At 36.6% G+C, this 22879-nt stretch overlaps 1 protein-coding gene across 4 annotated transcripts in view; it reads left to right on the plus strand.

Annotated features, from left to right (window-relative positions):
• RBMS1 (RNA binding motif single stranded interacting protein 1) overlaps positions 1-22879 on the plus strand; it is a 142517-nt gene that overhangs the window by 98911 nt on the left and 20727 nt on the right. For all 4 annotated transcript variants that reach the window (XM_027878457.1, XM_027878465.1, XM_027878474.1 and 1 more), the window contains exons 3-6: positions 2712-2770; positions 5602-5693; positions 17475-17632; positions 20765-20844. In XM_027878457.1, coding sequence (XP_027734258.1) covers positions 2712-2770; positions 5602-5693; positions 17475-17632; positions 20765-20844 — 389 coding nt within the window. The remainder of the gene's footprint in view (positions 1-2711; positions 2771-5601; positions 5694-17474; positions 17633-20764; positions 20845-22879) is intronic.

Here is a 22879-nt window from a genome sequence, read left to right on the forward strand (position 1 = left end):
TTAACCAGGTGATGCATATCAGTTTACATCATGACTTGGATGTATTTTATACCTCATTGATTTCTGCTGGGTCTTGATTGCAGTGGCACCTGACAAATTGAAGACAGGAGACTGTGTTAAAAGCAGAGTATTAGGACTGTAGAATTCAGGGAGAAGATAGTAAGTTTTTGCAATGGTCATTGTTTGAAGGAAGCACTTGGGAGGAACTGCAAGGAGTAATTTCCTCTGGTATCAGATTGCACGTGGGGAACAAGGAGGGGATGCATCCCTCTGGCCAGGGTCAGGGTGGGTAAACTGCATTTCTGTGCCTCATGGTATGAGTGGAAAACTAGCACATGGGAAAATTGCAAGAGAAATCCTGGCGATAGCTGCTATTGTTATACTGGTTCCCAGTTTGTTCCTAGACTCACACTGCTGGAGTTTCTTGGCAGCCTTCCATGGTGGCTGGTTCTTTGCAAGAGCCATGCTATCTAGAACAATGAAATAAATCACTAAACCATTTTGCAAATTGGAAGGTGGTCCACAAATTTGCTGCAAAGAACAGACATACAGGCACCTGTTTATGGGCTGGTGTGTGTCAGCATAGAAGGGCCAGCGCAGTCCACAGCCAGCCCTGACACCCTGACCCAACTGGCTGAGTTACTCTGCTTACATAGATACCCAGGGCTGTAGTTTTTCACCACCACTTTCTATGTTCTTAAGAACTGAAACAGTAGCAGGGACAAGATCATCCTTTGGTTATGTATCTTTTCTCTTTAAGAAGCTTAGGGAAGCTGATAGGATATAAAGAATGCTGGCTGTCAAATGTCATACTGGGTCCAAGAGACCTGAACAGTTCGCTTCTCTCATTTACAGCATGTGCTTTTACTCTGGACTGAGAAAAATTCTGGAGAAGTTTTGACTTAGGGATTATAAAGCTTTCTAAATGGAATAACTTATTTGGAAAATAAATGGCACCAATAAGGAAGTGTTCCAATTACTGGGCACAATTTCTATAGCTTTATTACAGCTTCTAAAATGGTATATTTAGGTATGTACTGATTTTCATTGATGTTTGTACATTTTTAGGCTATAGATGGATAATTCTATTTTAAACCAGTGTAGATGCTCACAGTTTCCGATAAAATAAGAAAGCCAACACCTTGTGGCTTGTGCTCCTGGTTTACTCCCTTACAACCATTTGAAGCCATACAGTAGCTCATTGAATAAACAGAAACTGGTGGATTGAAGTTGATCACAAAGATTGATAACTACACTGAAACTTGTATTTAAATGCTCTTTAGGGGGAAAGTACTCTGTAAATAGATTTTGTCTTTGAATAACTATCACTTTGCAAGTGAACAGTTATTTGAGTACTCTTAGTGAACTAAGCTTTATTTATTAGACTTCTTATGTGTATATAGAAGAATTTTATAGAGAGCTACTGCAGAAACTGAGTATGTTGTCTTCTGACATAACGTCTTCTAGAAATGATACTCACTCTGTTGCAATTATATTTAGCAGGTAAGCTGGCAGAACTGTATTCTTCTCCAAATTCCCCTTTCTTATACTGATAACATTTCTTGTAATTTTCAGCTCATTTTGGTTTCTTGTGCAATGATAAAGAGCCTCTTAGTGCACAGTGTGTAGATATGTCTGTTAATGTAATAAGTTACATTATATTCTCATGTGAAAGCAAACTCCTGTTGCATTGTTTCTCTCTTGCGTGCTCACAGCACTGTATCAAGTGTAGTTCACAAGCAAACAGAGGAGGTTGTGGGTGAGGAGCTTGGGAAACCTGTGATCCATTTCCGATTCCGCTGCTGATGCAGGCCAACAGAGTTCCTGCTTTCAAATTGAAATTGGGATTTGTCTTCCAAGGGAAATGGCAAGCTTTTACCAGCAGCAACAAATTCTACTCTAAGTATGGTCAAAATACTCCATTCTGTTAAACATTGCAGAGTACTTCAGGAACAGCAATTGTTCCTATAGCTGGGCTTGCATCTGCAAGTTTAGTTGCTCAGATCTCTGTGTGCTCACCTTTGGGCTGCATAGCCGACTGGTACCTGGGCCCATCAATTATTGAGAAGCTGAGGAACAGGCAGTGAGAAAAAGAAAACTGAAACTTTCCTGAGGGATGTTTTGGTTTCAGTTGAAATTGTTTCTATTTACAGAAATTTACAGAAAATTTTCTGCCACTTTGTTCATCAGCTTTCATAAATGTTGCACTTGTCACTTTCCAAAGCAGAATAATATTAAATTAAATTTAATATTTTTCTGTTTCTCAGTTGAGGTTTTGTTGGGGTTTTTTTGCCCTTTTTTTCCTTCATGTACAGTGTTAGCTAGCAAGCCTAGCGCTGACAAGGCAACTTGTCTGCTTTAATTGGTTTATATACTGAGAGAGTCCAAATTTCTGTGTAAAATGTGGTATCTTATATGTACCATGATTTTAACTGCATTGTATTCTTTTCTATAAAGCACTTTTTTTCTGGCCTGCTTTGTGATTCTGTTGTGCCACTTGGAACATAAAGTGAATAGAAAAGATCTTGCTTGAAACTGTTGATCTTTTTTGTCATTTCCATCTACACATAAGTTTTCATTACTATAGTCTATATATTGTTCAGTTTTGCATAGAGTGAAGGATACTAGGGTATATAATAAGATGATTCGTGTATCTGTTATAATAGGATGTTCTTTTCTCATTTTCCTTATGTATGTGTAATACATTTTAGGTATGGGAAAATTGTATCCACGAAGGCTATTTTGGATAAGACAACAAACAAATGCAAAGGTATGTACACTTGCCTTGATATTCATCTGAAAGTCGTAACTGCTTCTATAAAATACATTAATGTTGTATTTTAAGTGCTTGCTACCTTTTTTTTCCCTCTCTCTGTTCTTATTCCTAAACTAGCCTTATTCCTGCCCATGGTTGGTGTATTCAGTCCATTTGTCTCCAATGGAGCTGGCAGACAGCCTGTGTCAGTGGTGCAGCCAAACTGGAGTGAAGTTGACATGCACAGTGCTGGCTGGCAGTTCGCCTCTATTTTAAAAACAAAATTGGAGTTAAAAGCAGCTTTACCCCTTTTGCCTGGAGAAACTAGGGAAGCTTACAGAAGACCATTCAACTATACTAGGCATCTAAAAAATTATACGTTGTGGAAATAAGCTCCATTGATTAGAGCAGCTTAAAGCAGCACTTAATTACATGTTCCAGTACTCTAATTGTGTTTTGTATATGCTATTGAATGTATTGGAAGCAAAGAGAGGGTTCGTTTTCACCAAAGTAATTGCATCTGGAAAAAAAATTAGAACTCCTTTAAATAAACTGGATCCATCAGTTCACTGAATTTCATTGCTCATTGCATTTGCAGCGAGATCATATCCCAGCAGGTGCATGGTTGGATAAGGAGGGGTAGCAGACACTGAAATACCAGATTTCAGAGTTCCTTTTTTTACAATTAAGAGGATAATTTCTAAGCAAAGTAAATTATTAAGTCAGCTGATTTAGTGATGTTTATAAGCATAACGCCTGTGAATGAGCATAAAGCTGATAGGCAAAGGGAGGAGAGTTCATCATTAATTAAGCCACAGTTTTTGTGCAGAACTTGGAAGCAGTGCAAGGGCATATCTCCTCAGCTCCCCATCTTAAGAACTTAAAGGAGCACTGACATTTCAGAAAATGAAATTTCTAGAAATTTTTCCTAGCTTGTATGCAGGTGTCATTGTGACTAGGAAAGTCAAGATACCCTTTTCAATTATTTTAATTACTTAATGCCTGTGATTGCACTTCATTGATTTAGCCTGTCCATTCCGTCAGTTCCTGGAGTCTTCAGAAGTCCTGTCAGTGATACAGAAATTCTCACATTAATGGTGTAAGAGATTTAAGCTGATTTTTCCAATACAGAATTTAAATGTCATTGATGAAAACCAGTAGCTAACAGCCTGCTTTGACACCATACTGCAAGGTAAGACTCCAGGGAATCTTGCTTCATGTCACTGAAATTGTGATAGGAACATAAGTAGGCAGAATGCAGATATCTTACTGGAATTTAACCAAAAGATTGACAGCATCTCTGGCTTTTGCCAAAAAACACACCATGGCACTTAAAGTAACTGGAACAACAAGCAAGTGAGTTTATGTATCATCTAGAAGGTGGCAAAGCCAGCTTTGATGGCATGCTTGGTGTCAGTAACTTTGTATTACACCCTGCAGTGTGTCAGTGATAACCGAGGCTGCCATGAGTATGGAAAGCTAGTTTGGGGTATGGGAAGTTAGTCTTGCCTTGGCTGCGCAAGGCTTGATATGAACTAATTCACTTTGTTTCATGTCAGGATTTAACGATCCACAACACCACGTGTTACACAAAACAATATGCTGCTTTCTTCAGCTTCTTGGCAGGATAAGTAAACCTCCACTGATGTACAAGGCTGCTTGAGTTGTTTTTCCCAAGTTAAGAACTTTAAAGCTTGTTCAGTTACACAACCTTTTCTCAGTATAAATATATTTCTTCAAAATAGTATTATATTTTGAAGAAATATTTCCATTTTCTACTCCTCTAGAGGTGTTTTGTTGTTGTTGTTGTTGTTTTTTTCTTTTTTTTTTTTTTCTTTTAACCTAACCTGGGCATTGGAAAGGGATTTCATTAATACTTGGGCAGTTCAGTGGTGGAAAGGAAGGAGACTGAAAAATGCACAGTCAGGTTTGCAATAACATCTTGTGGAAGTAGCTTCTGAACTCTCATGGCCTTTTGGTGAGCTTGAGCATCCAATTCTCTGGTTACCTTAAAAATCCCAGCCTGTAAGGTCAGTGTCTGTTAAGGCCAAGGTATATTGCAGTTTGGACATCCTAGAATCCATTAGTTATATATTGTTGTTTAGAATAAGAAAAGAAGTTATTGCAGATGTAATTTGTTTGAAATTTGTTACAATGAACTTGTGGGTTATTTTAATATTTAAAGATTGCATTATATGGCATGGAAAATGCTTTCAGGACAATTTTTCACATTCTTGTTTCAGCAACAATGGGAAAAGTAATTTGTTTTTACTGAACCTGGGTTTTCACTCACTTTTTAAATTTAACTGTCTTTTTTTGTATATACAATGAGGTAACTAATTAACTAAAAATTGGATAGATATGTGTCTTTTAAACTAAATTCATCTCCCAGTTTTGAGAAAATGAAATATGACTTATTCATCATTTATTCAAATTGGATAAGAATTTAGTTTAGAAAAATTAACAGATGATGCTTTATTTAGTGATTTCTGTGAAATAAATTGCTGTTAGAAGATACATACCAGATAGCACAAAGCAAAGCACCATACTGCTTGTTAGCAATTTGGCCAAAATCCTGATAATTAAGTGGGCATGGAAATGGATTTGTTCCACTAGAGTAGATCCTCACCAGTTCAAGGTTCAAGAACTGTGCTAAGCTTGTTCTTTTTTGTTTTGTTTTGTTTTATTTTGGACTACATGAAGAACATAAGAGTTCAAATTGGTTTCCCTCTTGATCAACAAGAAAATTGCATTAAATAATAACTCTGCTAGTAGCACGGTTCTTTGATATGAAGTGTTTGATTATAAACTGGTTGCTCTCGTTAATTAAATGTTTTCTACTTCAGGTTACGGTTTTGTTGACTTTGACAGCCCAGCAGCTGCTCAGAAGGCAGTTTCTGCTCTAAAGGCCAGTGGAGTTCAGGCACAGATGGCAAAGGTGAGTTAAAATAACTGGCTAATTCCTGCAATGGGTTGTGAAGATGGACGTTAGCAGAACATGGGCAATGTGGAGTTTCAAGTTGCAGACCCTTTACAGAGAGCACAGTCCTCAAGCCATGTGGTATATTAAGGTAACAAAATGGAGGCTTTTGACTGCCATGACCCAGATCACATTAAATGATGAAATAAAGAATCATAGTATGTTAAATTCTCCAAACTGATCTGGTTGCATTTATTGATTTATTCATGATAATATTTTCCATCAGCTTAATCAAATGAAAGTTTAGCAATACCTTGTAACAACTACAGCGGGCTTAATGAGTTAGTTTACAGCACAAAGGTATGAAAGGTTTTATACATTGCCTGCTTGTTACTGATGTTAGCAACATTGCAGTTTGGGGATGAATTTTTAAGCACAGCATGGCAAAATTTAACCTTTGGACTTTGTTTCACACCTTCTGGTATTTTTTTTTCTATTAGTGTGAGTAAAATTTAAATCTGACCATTCAAGATAGAGGTCTTGAAATTCCTAACCATCTCTTTGACAATCTATTTCTGCATCAGGGCAAAACCAAGAATTATTAAAAAACAAAGAATTGAGATCTATCTTCTTTTCCTCTGATTTTTAATGATCCTTGTCTCGGAACCAGGTTATTAGAATTATGTGATCTTCAGAGCAGTGCTCTTTTGTCATAAATTTCCCAAATATATAAAATTAGGATGATACATTAGTAATGATTTCGTCATACACTCTTGTTGGGTCTATGGCCTGGTTCCAAAAGAGTGCCATAAACACCTCAACAAATTTATTAACTATAGAAAATATTACCAATATAATCTGTTGATACCTCTTAAAGGAATTTTTTTCATTTTCAAAATTATATTCTAAATAAAAAAAATAAAAATCTAGTAATTAACTAGTAATCTCAGAGGCTTTTTTATTAAAGTAGTCTGCTGCAGATCTAGTAAATCTTTTATAGTTATCCATTAGGTACAGATTTTTTTCAGATGAGATATTTTCCACAGCTTCTCAACTGAAGAGAACAGTTAAGCTAACAACATAAATGTCTTAGGATGGATTCCAGGGTAACAAAATGGAAACCATATGTTTCATACTTAATGCCTGTTTCATTACAGCAATGACACAAACATACATGCTCACGGGAAAACACTTGATTTTTTTTTTTTTCTGTTTATAAGGTTTTATGTACTTAATAAAGGCCTTTTAATTAATCTTTAGGTTTTAGGTAATCACTTTAAAATATATACCAGATTTTTCAAAGCCTTTGGCTACCATCTTATGGATATGATATCTAGGTAGGAGGGGCAAAAAGAGAATGTGAAGTCATGTAAATTCATTTTCCTAATGAGCTTTGATGTCTGATTTAATTGTCTTCTTGAGTAGATCAAGAAGCTGTAGTAATTAATTATAGTAATCTAATGAATAGTTTCTTATTTTTTTTCATGGTATATATTTCTGGCTCAAGTCCTCTGACAGTTGCAATATTGCTTTCTGTTAGCATTAATGAAAAAATGTGCATGAAAATACCCAACAGTTTTGACTGACTTTTCTGACATTGTGTCAAGCATTCTGACCTGTGGGAAGTCTGTAACTATAAAGTTTGAATTCCAGTGAAATTTGTTCTGCTTCTTAACACGGGGAGAGTATTTGAATTACTAAAGAGACCAACTCAAGGAAGAGTACTACAAAACAGTCACTAGGGACTATGAGTTTAGGTACTTTGAATTTTGTCCATTTCGAGCAATTAAATTTTTTTTTCCCTGGGCAGAGTTGCTCTTCATTTGTCTGAAAAATCATATCTCTACTTAGATGCTCCAAACTTGGAGTGGCCAGTCACAGTTGTTTTAACAAGATTAACAAATCAGACTCTTCACATGCAAGACACTATAAAAATTTGTGTTTGTGCATTTAGTATTTTATCCTTTTGCGTGTTACCACCTGTGCCATGAAGTGATGGTCTTGCAGTGAAACTGCTCGGGCTTAAACCTGAGTGTCACAGACAAAGATTTAGAGAACAGTTTCTTGGCTGTCTAGCCAATCAGTGTCCTTAGTGACCACTGCAGCTGCTTCAGTTTCAAAGAGGAAATACATGCCCGTTGGCAGGATTAATCCATGGATTTATCTGATGCTGCGATTACTCTGTGCTCAGGGTGTCAGGCAGCAGCACAGCTCCTCAGTATTCTCACCCACCTCCCAGACATGGTGGTGGTTCCTGACCCGCAGCAGCTGACAGGGGAGGAAAATGTTGTTGCTGAAGCCGCATTGTGACTCTGGCTGCCGTAAAACCTTCTTTACGGTGTCCTGCCATAGCTATATGTCAGAAGTTCATCTACAAATCCTAGTTTGGTGGAAGTGGTTCAGATTTGTATGTATTAAAATTTTTGTTGTTTGTTTTATAGAGATGACTTTGAATTGTAATTACATTATTTTTATTTTAAGTATAATAAATAATTAAATTACTACTGTTACTATTATAATTGCTGTTTGTGAGCTTTTCCTATCTGTGGCGTAAGATCATGCTGTACTTGGCAGTCTGCTTCCAAGATGATTTGGCATTAGAAAAATCTAATCCTACCTGATATGATTTTGCTACTGCTGAGCAGATCAGGAGGGCCTGGAGCCTGAAATATGGCTTGAGGCCAAATCCTGCCAAATATGTTCAACAAGAGTTGCTGTTGGTGGAGAAGTGGCCACCTCTCAGGAAATGTAGCAATGATGATGTTGGCAATGGAACCCCGTGTCAGTCCATGACTTATGAAACTTTGTGTCTTTAACTATTCTGCTCTTTCGGAGACCTGAATTTGGAATGCTTGACTAAGACAAAGCAGCCTGGGATGTGTTTTGCTTTGTGCTTGTTAACAGTATCTTCTGGTCACTGCTGAGACAGAAATGCCTCCTACAATTCCTTTTGGTCAGAAAATGTGGCTAAGAGCTTACATAAGATGATACTGCGTGGCCAGGGGATGGGAGTAGCTTTTGGATGGAAATTTAAAATTGGGTTAACAAGCTATTGTCCCTCTGCTCTCTTCTACTTGAGGATTGCTAGTGTTAAGTCCATCTTTTTCAGGGTACAAAACCAGTAGCTTCTCTCTTACTCAAGAGATAAGGTATGGAAAGAGCAGATACCTGTCTTGCAAGAGTACTGTTATTTCTAAGCTAGTCAGTAAGTGGTGTCTAATTTTTATTTTCATTAATTTTAATTTATTGAAATATCTTTTATTAGTTTATTGTTCTTGCTCCTAGAGGAGTACTTTCATTGTAAACCAGTAATAGTAAGTTCAAAAGCTGTGATTTTGCAGAGCTGTGCAGTCTTAGATAAGATTAATAGTAGTATTAGAAAGCTCTGACCATTTTTTTTTTAGAAAAGTTATGGTTGCTCTCAGTGATTTTTCTGAGAATTCTCTTCCCAGCACCCCACAGGTGAAAGTGAGATAACTCTAGCTTGCTACACTGTTCAGAGCAGACAGAACGTGACTTTGTACAGGAAAATAGATGCACAGAGAAAATCTACTGTATACTGGCATTTTGAATAGATATTTAAAAAACTGAGAATCTGTAAAGGATGTTTTAGAAATGATGAGATCCAAATACTAAGTAGATATGAGACACCTAAATTCTTATAGGCTTCTGACCTTGAGTTTAACATAAAGCATTTGAATAACTGCCCAGACCAAGTTCTGTCCCTTCAAATGTTATTAACTGAGTTTACCTGTAGTTAAGTGAAGCAACTATGTTTCAAACTGAAAGCTGACTTTATTTCTGATTCTTCTGGATGTAAACTGATGTGTAGATATAAAAGGTAAAAAAGAACTACTGAATAAGAATGGTTAATAAAACCCACAGTTCTTATCTTTCTATCTAGTAAACTTTAGCCAGTAAGAGAATCATTGTGTTTGCAGCCCCAGATAAAGTCAGCAAGAGAACATCTGTGTTATACTGACAGCAATGTAGAGCTGCACAAGCCAGCCAGAATAGCAATCTGGCTCTGGCAGCTCAGAGTTCATTGAGTGTTAAAAAACTCCCTTCCTCGTGTAACAGTGACAGTTGTACAACTACAACCATATTGTCCAGCTCATGGTAGGTTAACAGATTTCTGAGATAATATAGTGAAATCTATATCTACTTGTATCTACTAAAACTGTTCTACATATGGAATTACCACATTTTGCAAAGAGCTTGCAATGTACTTTAGGCATCACAAGAAAGATTAACGTACGTACCAGCATTCTCACAATTGAATTTCAACCATATGTTTAAAATTAGCATAGTGTCCTCTCTTTAAGATGATTTAGCTTTCCAAGTCCAACACAACTGCTGTAGACTCTGTGATCCTTTTCTTCCAGACTTTGTTGCTGGAGACTTTTTCTTGTTGTCTCCTCTATTCTCTCTATCCTCATGAGATTTTCTTCTGTATGTACAACTTTGCTATAAGATTGTCAATATAATTCATAACTTTAACAATTAATATTCATTATTTTCCAGCTTGTGTTTTCCTGATTTTTCTTTTTACTATGGAAGCACTTACCTTTAGTAACCATATACTACTTATAGAAACCATAAAAGTAGTCCGTGGACATGTAAGATTTCTGTGGTCAGTGAGACTTGTTAATTTGTGCCAAGGAATGTTGTTCCATGTACTAACATGCATTTCTGGGGGAAGACTCATTGCTTATCCATTCAGAGATTTCCCCAGAGTCAGACATTTTTAGGGCTTAGGACTTCATATTCCTAATGTTACAATTTCCTCCTTAAGATCTCCAATTCTGCTGACAATTAAGTGTGATCCTCCTTATATTGTATTAGCTCTCACATTTACAAATCACTAAATGTGTTCAGATATTTTAAGCTTGTGCAAGAAATTAAGACCATCTTAAGAATTTTTTCTTATTCAAATTTTGTCTGAAGGATTTCTGTGCTAACAATGTCAAGTATGTTGTCCCATCACACACTGAGTTCCACCATTCTTAAGATACAATTTCTGTTTTAGTTTGTGATGAACATGAGCCCGTCGTCTGAGTTCATGTTAATCCTCCAGAACCCAGAGATGACCTGAATTTGTAATCTTTATATTTTTTACTGATGGTTATAAAGGCAGAACTGTGATGTACTCTCCATGTGCTGGTAGCTTTGTCTTTCCTATGTTTTTATACTTTAAACTTACTTTAGGTGAATTTTTTCCAAGCATATTTGGAAAAGATGACCTATCACACTATATAAAAGTGTGAACCTGGTGAGGGAAAAGCTGCTTAGCTGCTTGTCCTCATCTCTGTAAGAGAAATCAAGGCTTTTCCACAGCTATTAAGCATAATGTATTAAAGACAGTCTTTCTTTATATTGCTGAAAAAGAATGTGGGTTTGGGTTAGCAAAAATGAGAAACACCTAACTTTTCTGATTTTTTTTTTTTGTATTTGTCTTCACTGTGAAACCTTCTGGAGAATTAAATCAGTTTTCATTCCTAGAGAGTAAAGTAAGAAAATAAGTTTAGGTTACCATGGAAGCCAGTGCATTTATTCTAACTAGAGAAGGTAGGCATTTTGCAATTTTTTAATTCTGCATCTGGGCTTCTGAATGCCAAAAAACAGATGACAGGCAAACTGGAGCTAACTCAAGCAGATTTCTACAGCAGTTTTTAACAACTGTCTTGTAAGAAAAGTGGGTTTTTTACCTAGTTTATAGTACTTTTTGTAGGTAATAGTATTAAATCCTACTGTAATAGCATTTTAATAAATTTCCCCCTTTTTTTGTAAAAGTTCTTACAAGTCATTATAAAATAAATTGATGGTAAGGTGAATTTTACCTACCTGGAGGCCGATTGACTATCACTTCAGTAATTGCATGTGTATTAATAGGACAGTTGACAACCCTTCCCTTGAGTACACAGCTTCAACCCACAAAAGTGTTATCTTAGTAGCTAAGTACTGCTGTGGCTTGTTCTGACATGGGTCTGGTGCCTTGTTATGAACTTTGGTGGGTTCATTCAGAGCTCTCAGGGTGCCCTTCTGGCAAAGGGAAAGCAAGATTGCTGAGGAATAAAAAAGGAATGTGTTATTGCAGTGATAGTCTGATTGCAGTCTTGATCATAATGCTTATTGTAGTTAAGTTCCTCTTCTTAATACAGATGTGCCTGTAAAAGTGAATTAAAATGTTTAGCTTATTAGTCATATGCAATTCTGGAGAACAAGTGGAGGTTAGGGTAGAGATTTTTCCCTTGAATTGTGTTGGTAATAGTCTGTGGTCAGACAGTATTAAAACTGTGGCTAAAACAGACATATTTCAGTGAGACACTGGCCAATTGTAAATTTTAAAGTAGTTTCTATAAGAAGGCAGACAAGCATTTAATCCCTTCCCTATCAGTCAGAGAATCTTCCATGCTGTGAGCAGTGCCTAGTCACATGTTTCTGAATGGCTATCTGTTCGCTCTGACCTTACACAGAGCAACAGAAAACAGATGTCTTATCGTTTTGCCAAGTTTCTTGCTTGAAATTTAGGAACGATTCCACACGCACAGGGAGGTTTTTGTTAATTTCTTTCAGATGATGGTAGAGCACTTTGCATTATGTAGGACTCCTGATCACCTCTTTCTACAGAAATAAATCTTAACAGTTGATCATTCCCATCACTTTTATAAGAAATGCTGTATCTTACAGTCAGCTTATTATGTTAGTACTGAAAGTGCTCTTTAGGAAAAAGAAGTGTGGTACTCTGCAAAGAGCATTGTTCTGCATCTTTGCGTTATTGTGTTCTGGACACACATTTGAAGGCGTTTGTTGAAAAAAGACTGATAGAAACTTGATGACTTGCACTGCTAAAAACAAGACTTTCTAGTTTCCTCAGTAATGTAGATACTTACAGTAGCCCACAAATTCCTGGATATTGCCCATAATCTGAAAATATTTAGCAATTTCAGTGTCTATCAGGACATGCTGACAGTTCTGTTAGCTGAGGACAACCCTTTGTGAGATAGGAAGACTTTCAAATTAAGCAGTGTTCCTAAATTGTGTAGAAATAACATATATATATATATATATATATATATAGTCAGTGGTTTATATTTTAATGCTGGCTTGCTGGCCCAAAGTAGGAGACTTCCCACTGACTCTAGTAAATATTTTTGATCATTTCTATAAAAAAATGCAAATAATTTCAAGAGATTTAAGATTTCTAAGGTGAAAGAGGCATATAGAATTTCGTGGATTTTAAGCACAGGAAGAAACACCTGCCTTTAAAGCATTTAGAATGATTACAGTGTATAGGCAAGGTTTGGGCTGAGATACATTGGAAGGTATTTTCACTGGTTTCACTTTTTTTGCTTCATTCCAGAAAAGGAATTAAAAACTCAGATATCAAAGGAATTATTTTTGTCTTCTGAAGCAGAATTGTAATAACCATGTGAACTAAGCTATGGTGAGGCAGGTTTCACTATGGAAGGAAGTCACAGAACTTAATGTATTAAACTCCTGCTTGCCAGAGACAGAGAGGCATGAGTTAAAAAGTTTCTCTCTCTCCTAACTTCCTGAATTTTTAACTGTTAAACATTTTGCATGCCAAAATCTTGTATAAAAGCAAACATCTGTTTGCGCAGTGCCTTTTGTGTAAGATAGCATAAAGATGGATGGGGAGTCCTAGTTGTGGTTGCTATTTGAAAGTCAGCTTGGAAATCCAGCATGTTCTAAGGGGGAGGAAATAAATTGCTGCTTACAATCATCTAGAACCTACCCAGATAGCTGTGTCAAGGTTTAGTAGTCTTGTGGACATGACAAAAGCTGCATGGTGAAATAAACTGTACACAGGAGGAGAGGAGGTGTCTTGCACATTAATAGGTATAATTTTCATGCTACCAAACTTTATAAAAATTCCAAATACTGTCTAGAAAGAGTTCAGTCTTGCTTTGCATCTAACTTCCAACAGTAGTTGGGTTTGTAAATGAGTATTGTAAATGAGCCCTTTTGAGAATGAATGGCAGTCTCTTTTCTTTCCCTGCAAAGTGAAGATTTGTCCTTATAGCTGAACCGCTACTGCTCCCCAGGGTGGCCATGGGTTTGCACATGCAGTGCAGATACCGCCTCGGTGCACTGTGGAATGTGTTTATTGGCATTTCCACTATTTTGTTCTGGAAGAAATACAGATGGAAGAAATTCCAACTTGTATTTCAGGATTTCAGTGAGACATCTTCATCTGCTGGCAGCTATTTTGCTTTTCCTCTCTCCCCTGCCTACCATCTTTACCAGTTCTAGCTATAGATATGTGAAGTGTCTTCAACCTCTGCTTTGTCCCGGTGTGGTCTGCATGTTCTGTCCAAAGATCAAAAGCAGAAATAACGGAATCCCTGGGAGCATTCAGGCTGTAATAGACTCTGACATGGAGAAAGGCTCAGGAAAGCAGGAATAAGTCCTTTCCAGTCAGCCATTCAGCGTGTACTTGATCAAAACCCAATAGGTAATAATGGAAAATGCGGATTGTTTCATGGACCACAAGTAAAATTTTTCATCACAAAGTGCTTTCTGTTCAGAGAAAGCGGTTTCCTTAGAACAATTTCCTCAGATGCACTTCTCTTTTCTCTCTGTTCCTAAGGGATTTGCATTGTGGGTTAGTGGTGAAGTTGCTAGTATTCTTTCAAAGTGGAGCATTGCCTTCTCTAACAACAGTGTTATGTGATTTTATGGCATGAAGTTTTCTCTAGTAGGCACATAAGTACAAGAATCTAATGTTCCAGCATGTACAGTGAGTTGTAGTAGGTCCTTGTGTTCCTTTTGGCGAGGAAAGCTCATGGTCTCTCATCTCACATACAGTGCCAGTATAATGTGGAAGTCTGGTAACCCCTAGGCTGCAATAGGAGCCTGAGAGAAGGTGAATGTGCTCTACCCAGTCACCTGAACAGGCTTCTCTGACATTCTGCACTTAACTGAATTTCTTTCTCTGTTGGGTGTTTCTGAATGTAAGCATTTATTTTTTTGCATGTAAATTACATTTTTATTAGTGTGAACAAAATGGGGCCTTATCTTTCCAAGGGTTAGACTATCTAATGAGAACATTTTTACAATATAATTCATACTTTCTGTTATTGTACAGTAAAAAAATTAGCAAATTAGATGAAAATATGCAGACAGTCTGGCTTTCCAGCTTATGTACTGTCTTAGGTTATTTAGGGAAGTTTTAGGATGTTTGCATGAAATATATTTTACAGCTTAGAAATAGTAAAAACTTCAGCATTTTTCCTTTCAAATATTATTTGGAACTTCAGGAAATCATGCTGTAGCTACAAATGCAATTTTGTAATGTTTCATGACTGAAACCTCATGTGAAGCTTTTGCTAATAGAACTCATTAAAGAAGGAAGCTAAGCTACATATCTCAAGTGCAAAGCAAAATTGCCTAATACAGACAAAATAACTAACTAGTTTTAAAAATGTGAAAGCTGTTTTTTGTCTCAGATTCCTGCCTGAGGAAATTTGGACTGAATGTCAAGATTTAACTACTATAATGTAGGTTTTCCCTCATGGTCGAACACTACCCAGCAATTAATATTAACGTCAGCTCTGGCATCTCAGTGAATCCATTTTCTTGTCTTCTCTCTCTGCTGATTTGTCTAATTTGAAAAAGAAATCAGGTATCCTAAGATAATTTGAATCCCAAACTTGTCTGTGCACTGCATAGACATATGCACTGCATAGACATATTTTGGGAGGGGGATGTTTCCACTAAATAACAAAAGGAAAATCATACAGAGTAGTGAAATGCCATTTGTAATAGGCTGTAAAGGGGCTTATGAGGGCAAAACTTTGGAGTTGGAAAAATTCATTTTGTTCGTATGTAGGATTTCGGTGTGGCTAGGAATTACAGTCATATCAGTGGCATGGGCATGCATATCAGGAGGATATAACGGAAGAATGTGTTTCTTATGGACCCTTTGATGCTCAAATTTCTTTAAAAACCCTTATAGAAAACTTGAAAACATTAGCCCTTTCAAAATAAATGTGAGGCTTAGGATAAAAATGAAAACCTGAAGGTTTTTGAGCACAGAATTAGCTTCCCCATTTTTGATTTTCATTTAGTTTTTGGAACAGGAGCATTAGTTTTTGGAACAGTCTCTAAAGGGTGCGACCTCCCACCCCAGCCCCAATGCCTTTGTTTTTGTGTTTTTTTTTTTTCTTTTTTTCTTTCCCATGGAAAACTAACCCAAACTAAGAGGTGATACCCAAGATAGCAAAATAATAAATTATGCAATATGCTACTAAAGGTACTCAGATATTATTAATGTAAGGGCAGCATAAGCACAAATTGATGCCTAATCTCCATGAGAAGATATCACCATTCATACAGTACAATCACTGTAACAAGTGCTTCAATTCCAGTAGTCAAGTATTGTGGTTCTGTTTTTGTTTTCTGTTGTGATTCAAACTTTCCTGTAAGTCACTTGGCCTTCTTGTACAAAATGAAAATATATCGATGACTGTGCCAACAAATGCATTTGGACCAACAAATGTGTTCGGACAAGAGGCAGAAACTTATGCACAGGAAGTTCCATCTGTATACAAGAAGAACTTCTTTACTGTGCTGGTAACCATGCACTGGAACAGACTTTCCAGCAAGGTTGTGGGGTCTTCCTCACTGGACATATCCGAGAACCATCTGGTTCTAAATCCTGTGCCACATGGTCTAGGATGACCCTGCTTGAGTGGGGAGGTTGGACCCCAAGTGGTCCCTTCCAACCTTACCTATTCTGTGATTCTATAAAAATTGTATTTGTTTCAGACCGTAAAAGAAAAGTGAATGTTTACATCCTGCAAAGACTTAGATCTATACAGGGACCCACAATGATGACATCAAGGTTTTGCAGAACTCTAAGGGCCAAGTCATAGAAATCTGTGTAGATTAAGAATATATTTCAGCACAGGGCAGGGCCAGTGATTACCAGTATGAGAGAGATGCTCCCTAACCGCAACTGGGAAGTCTGTAGACAAATGCTGGAAATAATAAATTTCAATGATAAATTTCAATAAAAATGTTTCTTTGCGATGACATTTGATGGTACATACATAGATCACACACAGTACGTAGCCCAAGGTCAGGGAGATGGCAAAGATGTGACCATGTTTGTCTCCTCCCTAATCGCTCATCTCCTGACTGCCTTCCTCTCTCATTTTGTCTGTTTCTAGAGAAAGTTTTTGAAAGACTTTTGTATTGTCTAAATGCGTAGTGTAAAAGTTTGGTGAAAACTCAAAAAAGTTCATGTGTGGGAGAACACAGGAGTGTCCCACTCACTTCGGTATCACTACGGTAGTATTTTGGGAATGTACATGTTCTTAAATGCACTCTCTCATTTTTTCCTCACATTATTTTCATATTTTCATTCCAACCTTTTCTCTCTTTAATTTACATCTGGCTTTTTTAGCTCTTTCAACCACTCTTGCATTTCCTTTTTTCCTAACTTGTTTTCTCTGTCTCATTTTTCCTTTCCTTCTTTTCAGAAAAATCTGAAACATGAACTGGTAAAATGGACTATAAACTAGTCAATTATTCACCTTTATCTCCACTTAAAAATGTCATTGTCAGCAGTAATCGGAGAAGGGAACTTTCTCAGGAATGCTGCATGCAGTGGCACAAGATGGAGGTCACTGATACTAGGGAAGAGTAGCCTTTAGAAAGGGGCCTGAGAAGTAAAAATCTGCACCAGAAGTTTTATGTAGTTGGTGGTTTATTTGATATGCAAAATGTCAGTGATAACAGTGATAACAATTGTTTCTAATTTTCTTTCAGCAACAAGAGCAAGACCCAACAAACTTATACATTTCTAATTTGCCGCTTTCAATGGATGAGCAGGAGCTTGAGAACATGCTGAAACCTTTTGGGCAGGTTATCTCCACAAGGATACTGCGGGACTCGAGTGGGACCAGCCGTGGCGTTGGCTTTGCGAGGTGCGTCAGTGGTGTTAGCCATGCTGGCAGCTTTTTTCCTTTTTATAATTGAAAAGGCAGCAATAGGAGGAAAAGGCAGAAATTATTGAAAACGTTAAAGTTTTTAAAGAGAAGGGAGATCTAGACAGAGATACCCTGTAGGGTTTTGTTAATTCTTCCTTTGGTGAAGCAAATATGGCTGTGTCTCATCTTGCTTAGATGGCTAAATCTGAATCTATTGCTTTTACTGGACAATCTAGAATAAAGGTTCACTCTAAACCACTTCCTTCCCCTCTCTGTACTTCTCCTTTTTCCTCTATCCCTGAAACAATGAGCAAGAGTTATGCAATGCTTCACAGAGACTTCTCCTGTGACTTTTCTGGCTTTTGAAGTTTGAATCTGAGACAGGAGACCAGAAGGAAGAACCCCTTCTTCCCCACCCCCTGCCTTTTATTTTCCTTCTTTTTCTTCATTAGCTCCTTAGAGAAAATGAACACATCCTTGCCCTTTGAACATCAGCCCTTTGAATTTTCAGGCTCATTAACATGATGTCAACTGGGAAAGAAAATATTTTTATTCACTTACAGTAAATCTCATCCTAAAATAATTGACTGATTTGTCAAATATCCCACCCAAATCAACAAGAGAAAGTATTTTCCATAAATTAGTAGATACCTCCCAAATATTCTGTCCATGTGAGTCTACTTTTTCCCTAGTTAGTTGAGTTAATTTTTCTGGGATCTCTTCATCAAAGCCTTTTCTGTGCCTTTCTAATATTTGTTTCTGTTTATTACTAACTCCTGCTTTAAACCTTGTGCAAAAATCAAAATTTAGAGGCTCTAAATTGAAGATTTCTATCATCAAAAATAGGGGCATGCTTTGAGCAAAGAATTTGGGTTCTCAAAATATGTTATAAAATCTCTGTGAAGTCAAATTCCAGTAATTCAGATGTTCAGCCAGTATTACAATAGCTCTGTATTTGAACAAGTGGCAGAATCTAAAATTAGTGCACAGAAAAGAACTGAACAAATTATGTCTTGTGATGAAGCCAAAATTTTTAGGGTTGGTTTTCCTGTGAGTTGGATGTGGGTATTTCACAGCACTGTGATTTTTATTTTTCTCTTTTTTTTTTTTTTTTAATCTCTTCCCTCCCAACCCCCTAATTCCCTGCTTTAATTACTTTTCAGGCTGTCCAGTTTCAAGAAGGTATAATAAAGGAACAGAATAGGACAATATTCATTATCTGTGTTTGGAGTTTACCAAATTTTCTTCCTGTCCTGTTTAAATAAATCAAAAAGCATTTGTGATATTTTTGGTGTAAAATTAAGTGACATTTCTATTTCGTTCATACACTTGTATTTTATATGTAGCTTTCACTTTTTGGTACTATGAAGGGTAGAATGCACCAACATCCAAGCTAAAATTATGTAGGCATTTTGTATTCTTTCTTCTCTCTAAACTTGCTTACCAACTCTCTCTTGAATCAGTGGTATGGTAGGAAAATATTTTTTTTTCTAATATAGCTGGATGTGTTTCAGAATTGCATGCAAAAGTCCAAAAGACTTAAGTGTGTCTGAAACCTCACTTCTATTGAAGACTTTAAAAGAGATTAGTTTTCAATTATTTTCTCAACAGTTTCTGCATTATGTGGCGTAAGTTTTATATATGCATAAATGTGAAGTTATTTTTATATACCTATTTATTTATACCATAAATATGCATAGTATACATAAGTTATTGAATAAGCTATTGCTGTTATATCTAATTAGAACTTCTTTCCTTTTGCAAGGTGAACATTTTTCTTCTACTGGAACATTTTTGGATAAATATTAACTAAAGTTAAAATTGTCCAAGAAACTTGTAGACATTAAATATATATTTTAATTTCTTGCCTTTGGGAGAATTTTATCAGATTAATGAGGAGTAATGTATTTTATCAAGTCTGGACTTGAGTCTAAAACTAAATTATATTGTTTGTTTTATGTGAGACAAAAAAAAATTAGATTTCTTTGATCCAACAATCCAAAACCTCCAAAATTTCTCTAAAAGGTATTTTTGGAATAATGAGGAAAACTTCTTGTTCAGTCTGGCATTTTGCTTGTTGTCTGTAATATATATTGTCAGCATGTGCAGAAAGGCTATCAGAATTAAAAAGATGCCAAGACTTAGTAAACTTTAGTCCTGTTTTTTTGCTGCTGAGTCCATTTACCTAATTTGTGGATATGAATTATAGAACTTAATGAAAAAATAAAAAGAAATTATCTGTTTGACATTACCGTATATCATCTTGCAGACAGCTGCAAAATGTATTCTTCTTTTAAAATAAATTTTGTTTTACTTGCACATCTCAGTCACCCACTGCAACTTAGCTCAAGCTGACATTTAGGAGAGACACATCTACGCTGCAGTGCAAGGGCGTAGCTGCAACCTCCGGAACCACTCCCAGACTGGCAGTAGCTCACCAGTAGCCTGCACAGTCTATTAAGTCTGGATTTAACAGCCTAAGTGCACAAACCTGTTCAGGATTTTGGATACATTCTCAGTATCTATCACAGCTATTCTGCAATTGGTTCCTGTTTTGAAGGTAACTAGGAGACAATTAAATAGGAGTCAGGTACATCATTTAGTTGAGATGATGTGTATAAGCTGAAAGCTGCAAAGTCAGTTTGGGTCATTCAGTCAGCCATGTTTATATTTGAGTTTATTACTCTTAAAATGCACAGACACTTCAGAATCCTTTATTAAGAGTGACATTAACCTTTGTTGTGTGCATCATGGACACCAAGGATTCAGTTATGAGTTACAGTGATTCAGTCTTTCTGCTTCTTTCAAGACAACAAAGGTCCTTTACACTATAGCTGTCCAAGCTGCCTAATTTCTAAGTAAATAGGAGTATAGTGTTTTCGGTTTGGCACTGACTTTGGTCTCAGAGTGCTTAAAATGTTAATGAGTTTAGTTTTATCTTTCTGAAGTTATTTTTTCTTAGAAAACATCTCTATTGCTCACACATGGGAAAGCAAGCCACAATAGTGAAGTGAGAAAAAGCAAGAAATATACTTTGAGAAAAAGCAAGAAATATGCTTTAAGAAAAATCACATACATGGGAATCTGGTTGAGTGTTTAATTTATGTAAATTATTCTTTATTTTCTTAGGATGGAGTCAACAGAAAAATGTGAAGCAGTGATTGCTCATTTTAATGGAAAATTCATAAAGACACCAGCAGGAGTTTCTGGTACGTTGCATATATTTCTAACAAGATGTATGAATGGATTATTGCTTACATGCTGGAAGCCTGTTACACTGATTGTTGTATCTGGCTTCTCATTTAGAGGCAGGCTTATTAAAATTAAACTGTGTCTTGTTGGTTGACTGTAATACTGACTTGCTTGGAACACAGTAAACAACTTTTCTGTTGTAAACCTTTTCTAGGAATCTAGTAATGTTCTCTCCTAGCAGAGAGACAAGCAGCTGAGATACCTTAAGGTAGCTATGCACAAATTTATATCCCACATAATCCCAGCTAAAGTCCGGAAACATATGTGTATCAGAACAGAATCTGACTGATTGCCCATGAACAGAGGTTTTTTTCAATGGCAAAAAAATGGTCTACTTTTGTCATCTGTTGATGACTTTTTCAAAGTGTTTTCAAAAATGTATTTAATTAAAAAAAAATTGGAATCTTCAGCAATGCCTGACGCTATCATCCACTGAGGAACTGCGAATCTCAAGTCAGTGTAGGCTTTGAGGTTCTTCAGGAAGCTGGAAGGAGGTCAACATAGAATGCTGCTTCTCTGCATTTTGCCTTGCACAATATTTCTAGAAGGCTATGTAGTACAATTTTGTTGTCACATCAAGTTCCTCATCAGTTTGCTTTGTCAGCACTGTTCTAAGAGACAAAATACATATTCCATAAACACTAAAAATGAGGAAAGGAAATTCAGAGCTGCAGAGTAAAATAGAAAGTAAAGAGGACAAGAAAGAAGGAAAGAATACATGCCTGACATTCCAGCCAGCTTTCAGTAACCATTTTAATGAGAATTCCAAGTGGGAATTTTACAAATTACGCTGTTGATGTGGTTGCTGAAGCTGCCTTTATCCCACTGCTGAAATGTTGTCTGTAGCCAGACCCTGTCACCAAGGAGGAGGAAGGTAGCCCTCAGCAGGCAGACAAGAATGCAACTTGCTTAGTAAAACTGCATACATGCCTCGTCCCTGACAGATTGCACCAGTTTGAGGCAGTCTGTGGTGCAGTAAGGATGGAAAGTGCTTTGGAGCACAGGAAACCACTCCCTTCAGCAACACTAATCTAATGCAGGACTTCGACTTCCCTGGCTGGGTTTTTGCAGACCCTTTGCCTTGGGATTAATTGCTGAGATTATTTAGTTAAAACTTTGTCACAAAGTTTTGTTAAATTTAGGCACTCTGTTACATTTTTTAATTTTTTACTTTAGTTACATTTGTTAACTTATTATATTTAGTTAAAATGTTGCAGCCCCTTTGTAGAAACAGACATTAAAGAGGGTAAAAAACTGTAACAGAACCTCCTATTAGTGTGTTTTTTAGTGTTTTTATTTTCAATTGCATTTTCCTCTTCTCAGTGAATGAGCCATCAAGCATGTCATTGCTAATCATATTCTGTCTCTGGTGGGTCATTGCTGAAGCTGCACCCTTTTATGATTGGGTTCAACCAAATAAAAATGAAAAAGTCATTGCACAGAATTGTAAGAGCAATTGTTGCTGTATAGAAGAAACATTTACCAGAAAAATGTTAATAATTAGCATCAAGAAATTTTCACAGAACTGTCCATTGTCTGAAAGTGGAAACTAAAGAGAGGTCTCAAGATTTAATCCACCTCACAGACTTTGACTTCTAATATTTACTCGGCAAAGTCATTATCTAGGCTTTCTATCTAGAACAGGACAAGAAACACACACCTCCAGAGACTGGTGATATCGTTGCTGTCAGCAATTCTTGTGATTACAAAGAATGTCTAGATCAAATTACTCAAATAACTCTAAATGTCTGTAGGTCAGTTAAGTGGCATGAGCTTTACCTTCATGATAGTGAAAAAGAGACAAATAATTAAGTACATAATGGAGTCATGAGAACATTGTTTTTTAAAGACCCTTGATGTTGTTGTGTGGAGTTTCATTGCTCCTTGCAAAGGTTTTTATGGAGTTCAAATTCTTCCAGGAGTTCTTTACCACACAAAAAGCACATGTCCAGTAATGCAGTGATATTAGAGAATTCAACTTATGCATAATAA

Source organism: Empidonax traillii, unplaced genomic scaffold (assembly GCF_003031625.1).
Source record: "Empidonax traillii isolate 1590-97213 ecotype Southwest subspecies unplaced genomic scaffold, ASM303162v1 scaffold5:size3517227, whole genome shotgun sequence".
Taxonomy (NCBI): domain Eukaryota; kingdom Metazoa; phylum Chordata; class Aves; order Passeriformes; family Tyrannidae; genus Empidonax; species Empidonax traillii.